Source organism: Macrobrachium nipponense, chromosome 8, assembly GCF_015104395.2.
Source record: "Macrobrachium nipponense isolate FS-2020 chromosome 8, ASM1510439v2, whole genome shotgun sequence".
Taxonomy (NCBI): domain Eukaryota; kingdom Metazoa; phylum Arthropoda; class Malacostraca; order Decapoda; family Palaemonidae; genus Macrobrachium; species Macrobrachium nipponense.
The window spans coordinates 37,643,599-37,655,607 of NC_087203.1; the positions used below are offsets into that span (position 1 = coordinate 37,643,599).

General features: G+C 37.1%; 1 protein-coding gene across 1 annotated transcript; it reads right to left on the minus strand.

Annotated features, from left to right (window-relative positions):
• Nucleotides 1-4,080: 4,080 nt before the first annotated feature.
• Nucleotides 4,081-5,034, minus strand: LOC135223053 (uncharacterized). The gene is made up of 2 exons (XM_064261561.1): nt 4,780-5,034; nt 4,081-4,377 (listed from the first exon to the last, which is right to left on the minus strand). Exons 1-2 carry the CDS (start codon nt 5,032-5,034, stop codon nt 4,081-4,083), a joined length of 552 nt encoding a protein of 183 aa, XP_064117631.1.
• Between the last annotated feature and the right edge of the window lie 6,975 nt (nt 5,035-12,009).

Consider the following 12,009-nt stretch of genomic DNA (forward strand, 5'->3'; position numbering starts at 1 on the left):
TTGCTGGGTGACATCAGGAAATATTTACCACTTTCATTGGCCGGCGTGACATCAGGAATATTTACCACTTTCATTGCTGGGGTGACATCAGGAATATTTTTACCACAATTTCATTTGCGGTGTGACATAAGGAATATTTACCACTTTCATTTGCTGGGTGACATAAGGAACATTTGCCACTTTCATTGGCCGGGGGACATCAGGAATATTTACCACTTTCATTTGCTGGGTGACGTCAGGAATATTTACCACTTTCATTTGCTGGGTGACATAAGGAATATTTGCCACTTTCATTTGCTGGGTGACGTCAGGAATATTTATTTACCACTTTAATTTGCTGGTAAACATCAGGGATATTTACCACTTTCCTTGTTTGGGTTTGACATCAGGGGATATTTAGCTAACCACTCTCTTTTTTGGGCTGGGTACATCAGGGAATATTTACCACCTTCATTTGTTGGGTGAACATCAGGGATATTTAGCTACCACTCTCTTTGCTGGGTGACATCAGGAAAATATTTACATTGACATTTCATTTGTGGTGACATCAGGAATATTTACCATTTCATTTGCTGGGTGACATCAGGATATTTACCATTTCTTTGCTGGGTGACATCAGGGAATATTTACCATTTTCATTTGGCTGGTGACATCAGGGAATATTTACCATTTTCATTTGCTGGTGACCTCAGAATATTTACTACTTTCATTTGCTGTTGTGACATCAGGGACTATTTACCATTTTCATTTGCTGGGTGACATCAGGGAATATTTACCATGTTCATTTGCGGTGGGTTACCTCAGGAATATTTACCACTTTCATTCTTTGCTGGGTGACATCAAGGAATATTTACCACTTTCATTTGCTGGGTGACGATCAGGAATATTTTACACTTTCATTTGCTGGTAACATCAGGAATATTTACCACTTTCATTGCTTGGTGACATCAGGAATATTTACCACTGTTTAATTTGTGGGTGACATAATGAATATTTACCACTTTTCATTTGCTGTGTGACATCAGGGAATATTTACCACTTTTTCATTTTGCTGGGTGGGACATCAGGAATATTTACCACTTTCCATTTGATGGGTATATCAGGAATTTTGACCGACTTTTCACTTGATGGATTTGAGACAGGAATATTTGCAACTTTCATTGGGATGGGTGACATCCAGGGAATAAATTTACCACTTTCATTTGCTGGGGATGACATCAGTAATGTTTACCACTTGTCATGTTGATGGGTGATATCAAGGAATATTTACCACTTTCACTTGATGGGATGATATCAGGAAATTATTGCCACTTTCATTGGATTGGGTGACATCAGGGAATATTTACCACTTTCATTTGCGGGTGACATCAGGAATTATTTACCACTTTCATTTGATGGGTGATATCAGGAATATTTACCACTTCACTTGGAATGATTATTCAGGAATTATTTGCCAACCTTTATTGGGATGGGTGACATCGGGGAATATTTTACCACTTTCATTTTGCTGGGTGACATCAGGAATATTTACCACTTTATTTGCTGGGTGACATCAGAATATTTAACCACTTTCATTGGCCGGGGACATCAGGAATATTTACCACTTTCATTTGCTGGGTGACATCAGGAATATTTACCACTTTTCAATTTTGGCGGTTGTGACATTAAGGAATATTTACCACTTTCATTTGCTTGGGGGAACATAAGGAACATTTTGCCACTTTCATTGCGGGGGACTTCAGGAATATTTACACTTTCATTGCGGGGTGACGTCAGAATATTTACCACTTTCATTTGCTGGGTGACATAAGGAATATTTGCCACTTTCATTTGGCTGGGTGGGGGGGGGGGAAAAATGTCAGAATATTTATTTACCACTTTAATTTGCGGTAAACATCAGGGAATATTTACCACTTTCTTTGTTGGGTGACTTCAGGGAAATTATTTAGCTACCACACCTTTTTCTTTTTCTGGGTGACATCAGAATATTTACCACTTTCCATTTGTTGGGTGCCATCAGGAATATTTAGATACCACCTCTCATTTGGGGGTGACAGGCAGGAAATATTTACCCAATTTTCATTTCCTGGGTTGACATCAGGGAATATTTACCATTTTCATTTGTGGGTGGACATCGGAATATTTACAATTTTCATTTGCTGGGTGACATCAGGAATAATTTACCACTTTCATTTGCTGGGTGACATCACGGGAAAATTACCATTTTCATTTGCCTGGGTGAATCAGGGAACATTTACCATTTTCATTTGCCTTTGGGGTGACATCAGGAATATTTACCCCTTTCATTTGCTGGCCGGGTGACATCAGGAATATTTACCACTTTTCATTTCTGGGTGACAAAGGAATATTTACCACTTTCATTTCGGGTAACATCAGGAATATTTACCATTTTCATTGGCTGGGTTGCCATCAGGAATATTTACCACTGTTTAATTTGTTGGGTGACATAAGGAATATTTACCACTTTCATTTCTGGGTGACATCAGGGAATATTTACCACTTTCATTTGCGGGTGCATCCGGAATATTTTACCACTTTCATTTGATTGGGTGATATCAGGAATATTTAACCATTTCACTTGATGGATTGATATCAGGAATATTTGCCCACTTTCATTGGCCTGGGTGACATCAGGAATATTTACCACTTTCATTTGCTTGGGTACATTTCAGGAATATTTACCACTTTCATTTGATGGGTGATATCAGGGAATATTTACCATTTTCACTTGATGGATGATATCAGGCAATATTTGCCACTTTATTGGATGGGTTGACATCAGGGAATATTTTACTTTCATTGCTGGGTGACATCAGAATATTTACACTTTAATTTGTGGGTGACATCAGGAATATTTACACTTTCATTGGCCGGGTGGGACATCAGGAATATTTACCACTTCCATTTGCTGGGTGACATCAGGAATATTTACCACTTTCATTTTGGCGGTGTGACATAAGGAATATTTTACCACTTTCATTTGCTGGGGGGACATAAGAACATTTGGCCACTTTAATTGGGCCAGGGGGACATCAGGAATATTTACCACTTTCATTTGTGGGTGACGTCAGGAATATTTACCCATTTCATTTGCAGGGGACACAGGAATTTAATGCCACTTTCTTTGCGGGTGATGTCAGGAATATTTATTTACCACTTTATTTGCTGGGTAAACATCAGGGAATATTTACCACTTTCATTTTGTTGGGTGACATCAGATTTTCAGGTATTTACCACTTTCATTCTTTTTGGGTGGGTGACACTCAGGATATTTAGGCTTTACCATTTTCACCTGCATTGTTTGCTGGGGGACATCAGGAAATATTTACCACTTTTCATTTGCTGGGTGAACATCAGAAAAGGATTTTACCATTTCATTTGCTGGGTGACATCAGGAATATTTACCATTTTCATTTGCTGGGTGCATCAGGAATATTTTTACATTTTCATTTGCATTTGGCGGGAAACGATCAGGTAATATTTACCACTTTCATTTGGCTGGGTGACATCAGGGAATAAAATGTTTACCACTGTTTCATTTGCTTGGGTGGACATCAAGGGAATATTTACCACTTTTCATTTGCTGGGTGACAAATCAGGGAATATTTACCACTTTCATTTGCTGGTGTACATCAAAGGACCATTTCATTTCGGGTTGGGGGACATAGGAATATTTTGCCACTTTCATTTGCTGGGTGGACACAAGGATTTAATTTTACCACGGTTTCATTTGCTGGGTAACATCAGGGAATATTTACCACTTTCATTGCTGGGTGACATCAGAATTTATTTACCACTTTTGTTTAATTTGTGGGTGACATAAAGGATTTACCACACTGGGTCATTTGCTCGGGTGACATCAGGGATATACACTTTCATTTGCTGGGTGGGACCATCAGGAATATTTACACTGCATTTGGATGTGGTGCTATCAGGAATATTTACCACTTTCACTTGATGGATGATATCAGGAATATTTGCCACTTTCATTGGATGGGTGACATCAGGGAATATTTACCACTTTCATTTGCTGGGTGACATCAGGAATATTTACCACTTTCATTTGCTGGGTGGGACTTTCAGGATAATACCACTTTCATTTGCGGGTGGATCATCAGGAATATTTACCACTTTCATTTGCTGGGTGACATCAGGAATATTTACCACTTTCATTTGCGGTGTGACATAAGGAATATTTACCACTTTCATTTGCTGGGTGACATAAGGAACATTTGCCACTTTCATTGGCCGGGTGACATCAGGAATATTTACCACTTTCATTTGCTGGGTGACGTCAGGAATATTTACCACTTTCATTTGCTGGGTGACATAAGGAATATTTGCCACTTTCATTTGCTGGGTGACGTCAGGAATATTTATTTACCACTTTAATTTGCTGGGTAACATCAGGGAATATTTACCACTTTCATTTGTTGGGTGACATCAGGGAATATTTAGCTACCACTCTCATTTTCTGGGTGACATCAGGAATATTTACCACTTTCATTTGTTGGGTGACATCAGGGAATATTTAGCTACCACTCTCATTTGCTGGGTGACATCAGGGAATATTTACCATTTTCATTTCCTGGGTGACATCAGGAATATTTAAAATTTTCATTTGCTGGGTGACATCAGGAATATTTACCATTTTCATTTGCTGGGTGACATCAGGAATATTTACCACTTTCATTTGCTGGGTGACATCAGGGAATATTTACCATTTTCATTTGCTGGGTGACATCAGGGAATATTTACCATTTTCATTTGCTGGGTGACATCAGGAATATTTACCACTTTCATTTGCTGGGTGACATCAGGAATATTTACCACTTTCATTTGCTGGGTGACATCAGGAATATTTACCACTTTCATTTGCTGGGTGACATCAGGAATATTTACCACTTTCATTTGCTGGGTGACATCAGGAATATTTACCACTTTCATTTGCTGGGTGACATCAGGAATATTTACCACTTTCATTTGCTGGGTGACATCAGGAATATTTACCATTTTCATTTGCTGGGTGACATCAGGGAATATTTACCACTTTCATTTACTGGGTGACATCAGGAATATTTACCACTTTCATTTGCTGGGTGACATCAGGGAATATTTACCATTTTCATTTGCTGGGTGACATCAGGGAATATTTACCATTTTCATTTGCTGGGTGACATAAGGAATATTTACCATTTTCATTTGCTGGGTGACATCAGGGAATATTTACCATTTTCATTTGCTGGGTGACAGCAGGAATATTTACCACTTTCATTTGTTTGGGGACATCAGGGAATATTTAGCTACCACTTTCATTGGCTGGGTGACATCAGGGAATATTTACCACTTTAATTTGCTGGGTGACATGAGGAATATTTACCACCGTATAAGTTGCTGGGTGACATAAAAAATATTTACCACTTGAAGTTACTGGGTGACACGAGGAATATTTACCACTGTTTAAGTTGCTGGGTGACATCAGGAATATTTTCCATTGTTTAAGTTGCTGGGTGACATCAGGAATATTTTCCCTTGTTTAAGTTACTGGGTGACATAAGGAATATTTACCACTTGAAGTTACTGGGTGATATCAGGAATATTTACCACTATTTAAGGTGCTTTGTGATATGAGGAATATTTATCACTATTCGAGTTGCTGGGCGACATGAGGAATATTTACTAGTGGAATCATGAATTCTGTGTTTGTATTTTTATTGAAGAAACTCATACGAGTCATGTTTCATAGTGTTAAACGTTTTACCTAATTAGTTTTATTTGTTTTTGTTGTTGTGTAATTTACTCTTTGGTAATGCTCCTTTTTTCGTACTCTGCTGGTTCCCCTTGTAACATCCTGCTTTTCCAATTAGGTTGCAGTTTCAATAATAATAATAATAATAATAATAATAATAATAATAATAATTATAATAATAACACCTGGGAATAATAGGAGGAGAGGACATAAAACACTAAGAGATGAAGGACACGATCAGGAAGGAATGTATGCAGACTTGATGCGATACTCAATTCTGGAAACGAAGAAAACTATAAACGCATGGGCAGTACCATTAATCAGATACAGCGCAGGAGTCGTGGAATGGACGAAGGCTGAACTCCGCAGCTTAGACCAGAAAACTAGGGAATACATGTCAATACACAAAGCGCTAAACCCAAGAACAAATACAGACAGACCATACATAACACGAAAGGAAGGAGGGAGAGGGCTACTAAGGATAGAGGACTGCGTCAACATACAGAGCAGAGCACTGAGGCAATATCTGAAAAGCAGTGAAGACGAGTGTCTAAACTCTAAGGAGTGCATGGGAAGAAGGACTGATAAAAGTAGACGAAGACCCAAAAATATACAGAGACAGGAAAATTAAAAACAGAGCAGAGGAATGGCACAGCAAACCAATGCACGGAAGTAGCTACCTGAGACAGGCTAATAACTGGCCAGCAATGAAACATGGCAGTGGTTACAGAAGGGAGAACTCAAGAAGGAAACAGAAGAAATGCTAACAGCGGCAGAAGACCAGGCCCTAAGAACCAGATATGTCCAAAGAACAATAGATGGGAATACATCTCACCTATATGCAGGAAGTGCAATATGAAAGACAAGACCATAAACCTCACAGCAAGCGAATATCCGTCGCTTGCACAGAATCAGTAGTATACAAAAATAGGCATGATTCAGCAGCAAAAGCCCTCCACTGGAGCCTGACTAAGACACACCAGCTACCTTGCAGTAATAAGTGGTACGAACACCAACCTGAGGCAGTGATAGAAAACGAAAAAGCAAAGATCCTCTGGGATTATGGTATCAGAACAGACTGGGTGGTACATGCCAATAGACCAGACTTGACTCTGATTGACAAACTCAAGAAGAAAGTATCACTTATTAATGTCGCAATACCATGGGAGACCAGAGTAGATGAGAAAGAAAGAGAAAAATTTATCAGTATCAAGACCTGGAAATAGAAATAAAAAGGATATGGGATATGCCAGTGGAAATTGTACCTATGATCATGAGAACACTAGGCACAATCCCAAGACTCCTGAAAAGGAACCTGGAAAAGCTAGATCCCGAAGTAGCTCCAGGACTCATGCAGCAGTGTGCTATTAGAAACAGCGTGCACAGTGAGAAAAGTGACGGACTCCTACCGGAACCCCACACTATAAGAACCACCCAGGCGAATAGGGTAATAATAATAATAATAATAATAATAATAATCATTCCATTTTAATTATGATAATGTATATAGAAATAAATATACCCTTGTGTAATTCAGTGGAATGCATACACATGTTCTCTCTCTCTCTCTCTCTCTCTCTCTCTCTCTCTCTCTCTCTCCTTATATATATATATATATATATATATATATATATATATATATATATATATATATATATATATATATATACATACTATACACACAACACACACACACACACATATATATATATTATATATATATATATATATATATATATATATAATATATATATATATACGTATATAATCGTGTAAAGTACAGACCCGCCTAATTTTGACATTAATGAAAAAGACTAAGTATTCGGTGAAAGAGGGAAAAAAAAAAAAAAAGATTTACCTGAACCAAACACCCCGATACAGTACATGATGCACTACAGCGCTTGATTGCTGTGCTAATCCCTCTAGCCGTCGCCCACAGAGAGGAACTTGACGTTAGGGCTATGGAACTGAAAAAAAAGAAAAAAAAAAAAAGAGGTGTAGACTCTTTTAGTCTAGGGGTAATAACACTGATAAGATGGTCAGTCACGAATTCTTTCAACCAACATCTCTTTTCAAAGGTCGGTCCTTTTTTTTTTTTTTTTTTTTGTAAGATGGATGGTTGACCTGTCAAAAGCGCTCTCTCTCTCTCTCTCTCTCTCTCTCTCTCTCTCTCTCTCTCTCTCTCTCTCTCACGAAACAGTGAAAATAGAAAACGAAATTCCAGTCAAAATATAGTCCAACCGTACGCGAAACATATTGTTGCTTTGGAACTGATGCATTGGAAAATTACGTAAAAAAAGAAAGAAAGAAAAAAGACTGGGAATCGTTGTCTTGAGGGGATAAAATCATTCTTGTAAAAACCTCCATCCAACATCGTTTTTACTTTGATATTCCAAGAAAATGGGACAAACGATAGATGAAATATAGGTATTTGTGAAATCATAACTTCATTACAAATGATTTCCGTTACAAAGTAAAAGATGTTTTCAAACAAAAGAACAGCACAGATGGAATTTAGAGGATACTGGCAAATGAAGCGGAAATGGACTGAAAGAAATAAGAGAGAGAGAGAGAGAATACTGTATTGCACTATATCATGAATGTTATGAAAAAATGTTTCTTAAGTCGTGAATAGCGTGTGAATTCATCTCTTGGTCCCTTTCTGAGTCTAAACACTTCATTTTATTTACATTCCTTTTGGTAGTCAGTCATACTACAAATGTGAACGGTTGCCAGAATCAGGAGGTCCACAGGCAGGACTATATGACTAGCAAGCGGCTAATGTTCCTATGCTCTTAAAATATCCTATCCAAGGGGTCTAGAAAATTACATATAGACCTATTGTTTGCGGCTAATGTTCCCATGCCTTAAAATATCCTATCCAAGGGGCTGGAAAAATAGAATATAGGCCTATTGTTTGCGGCTAATGTGCCTATGTCTCTTAAAGTATCCAATCAAAGGGCTGGAAAAATAAAGTATAGGCCTATAGTTTGCGGCTAATGTTCCCACGTCTTAAAATATCCAACCCAAGGGGCTGGGAAAGTCAAATATAGGCCTATTGTTTGCGGCTAATGTTCCCATGTCTTAAAATATCCTATCCAAGGGGCTAGAAAAATAAAAATAAAGTATATGCCTATTGTTTGCAGCTAATGTTCACGTCTTAAAATATCCTATTCAAGGGGCTGGGAAAATAAAATATAGGCCTATTGTTTGCGGCCAAAGTTCCTATGTCTCTTAAAATATCCTATCCAAGGGGGCTGGAAAAATAAAATATATGCCTATTGTTTGCACACGACATAGCTACACATCCCCGCTCCCCAGTCTATAAGAAGCCTCTTGTATGCTACACAACCTTTTGAAATAAGGTGATTGCGGCTGTTTCCAATTAGCCTTTATATTCTTTCTTCCATTTTACTGTCCGCTCTCGCGTGACGATTGTTTTTTAGCGCAACAGCAAGGTTTTCCTCATGTTACACCAACGGTCTAGTCTAGACCGTGGTTACACCTTTCAAACCTTTCAACTCGCAGTTTCCCTTTCAGCACTGAATAATCTCATAGGTCCCAGAGCATGGCCTTCGGCCTAAATTCTATATTCAATTCCATTCCAATAAGCCTTTTATTTTTCATCTTGTCAGCTCAGACCCTGGATATCTTCCCCCTCGAGGTCACGCGCCATCTCCTTCTATTTCTTATTTCCGCGATGAATACTTGCAAACCGCCTGGCTTCCCCTTCGTCACCTTTAAAATAAGTTTTCCCTCAGTCCGCTCGCACTGACGGCCCTAAACATCATCATCGGCTTCCTTCACGCCGTCGCTCGACCACTTTCCCGCACTAAGGAAATTTTTTTTTCCTTCTTCGTGAATAACTGTTGCGTTTCCGCTGCTCTTATCTCACGATCTTCCATTCCCTCCTGCGTCTGATTTTGCTCGAAGCGTTTCTCATTCGATGTCTCCGCTTGAATGTTTGCAGGCTCACCATAAAGTGTAAGGAAGTTGGCAAAGTTAACTGGGATGCTTAGTACTATATATATAATATATATATATATATATATATATATATATATATATCTATATATTATATATTATATATATATATATATATATAATATATATTATATAGATATATACTACGTATCCTAGTTAACTTTGCAACTTCCTTGCACTATAGGGTGAGCCTGCAAACATTTCTGCTTGAATGTCTGCAGGCTCACCATCTAGTGCAAGGCAGTTGCAAAGTTAACTGGGATACGTAGTACTATATATATATATATATATATATATATATCTATATATATATATATATATATATATATATATATGATATAATATATATAAGCGGCTTCTTATTATGAAATAGTTTTATACGCCGTTTGTGCAGGGAGTCGTATAAACACGTACTTTACTTTCTTTCAGTTACACACACACACACACACACATAAATACGTATGTACAGATGTGTGTATGTGCGTGTAATTGAAAGAAAGTTAAGTCTACGTGTTTATAAGACTCCCTTCATAAGCGACATATAAAACCATTTCCTCAAAAGAAGCAGCTTATGTGATATAGAAAGTTTCACAACAAAGCGCGATCCGACCTCCAGCTTACTCGTGGCGCGTGCTAAACTTTAGTCAAATAGCGCGTTGTTTCACCAACGAAAATTAAAATAAGTGCGCTATATTTTATCAGAAATAATTGTACCGTTTAACGTGCACATTATTTATTTGTTACATTTCCATTTTAATGAATAAATCATAAATATCCTATCCTAAAATTCCTGTATCGAAAATGTTGACCTGTATAGGGCGCTATATTGTCTTTGTTTTGAGCGTTTGTTCATGTGTATGTGCATGCGATAGCTTGTTTAGATGTCATTTTTCGTTCAAAGAGAAACAGAGTCTAGTCGTTGCACCGCATGATTTCCCGATCCAATCAGTCAACCGGTGACTTTTCTCTAAGGTGGTGTACCTGCACAAGAAAATATCAGGTACATAAAATGCTATGCGGGCATATTACACTATACCTTTTTTTTCTATCTTTATTAATTGCAAATGAAATTATACAAATTTCTTTCAAGTTGATATTTTGCATTCTTACGATTGATTTTGTCATATCTTTAAATCCTAAAATCCTAAGGGGATTTACCATGGATGTATTTGAAAGTAAGATCAAACCAAGATTACTATTTTTTCTAAGGTACTATTGTTCCTAAGGGCAAGGATTCATTAGAAAGGAGTAAACACGGTCACTTCCAACGAAGCACAATTGGCAGCGTTGTAGACAGTATAGAATACTGTCGCCAGTTTATGGACGAGATTACGTTTATGACACGTCATCATTATCAACGTACTGAAACACATCACGAAAGCAAGGTTTCAGAATTTTTTTTTTTATCTTTGCACTGGCGTGTTATGTTTTTATTTATTATTTTTGGTACATTTTTTTTCGTTTTGTACTTTGAGAGCCATGACACCCGGGAAACGAATTCCGTGCTCCATGCAAGTCGAGAATGCCACAGTTGCTTAAACCAAGGCGTGAGCCGACCTCCAGCTTACTCGGAGCGCGTGCTGAAATCTACAGTCAGATAGATTGTTGTTTCGCCTACGAAAATTAAAATAAGTATGCTACATTTTATTAGAACTAATTGTTCTATACTGTGTAACATTCACATTATTTATTTTTTAAGAATTTTCAATCTAATGAATAAATAGTAATAATCCTACCCTAACTCAACGCGAAACATCTTTTTCAGACCTTGTTAGGCTTTTCCATAGGGTTTTCCTACCTCCAAACAACAACAACAACAACAACATAGCAGTTTGTAGGCTTACTCCCAGAGTAAGCACAAATCTCAGTTAATGAGAAAATAAAATCGGATGTTGCATAGTGTATCATTCAATTCGGGAATACTGCACATGCAACTTATTCTCGCAGTGATTATTATTATTGTTATTATTATTATTATTATTATTATTATTATTATTCCAAAGTTATGTATATATACATACACGTATATTTAAAGAAAAAATGTACATATACATACTGTGGATTCTTATTATTATTATATTATTATTATTATTATTATTATTATTATTATTATTATTATTATTTTGACATTAGTTTTTAATGACAGAATTATATTGTATTTTGTCTCGATTGCAATTACATTTATTTTACATTTCGTAACTTTTGTGATTTTCCATTGCAATAAAATTTATTTTACATATCGTAACTTTCGTGAT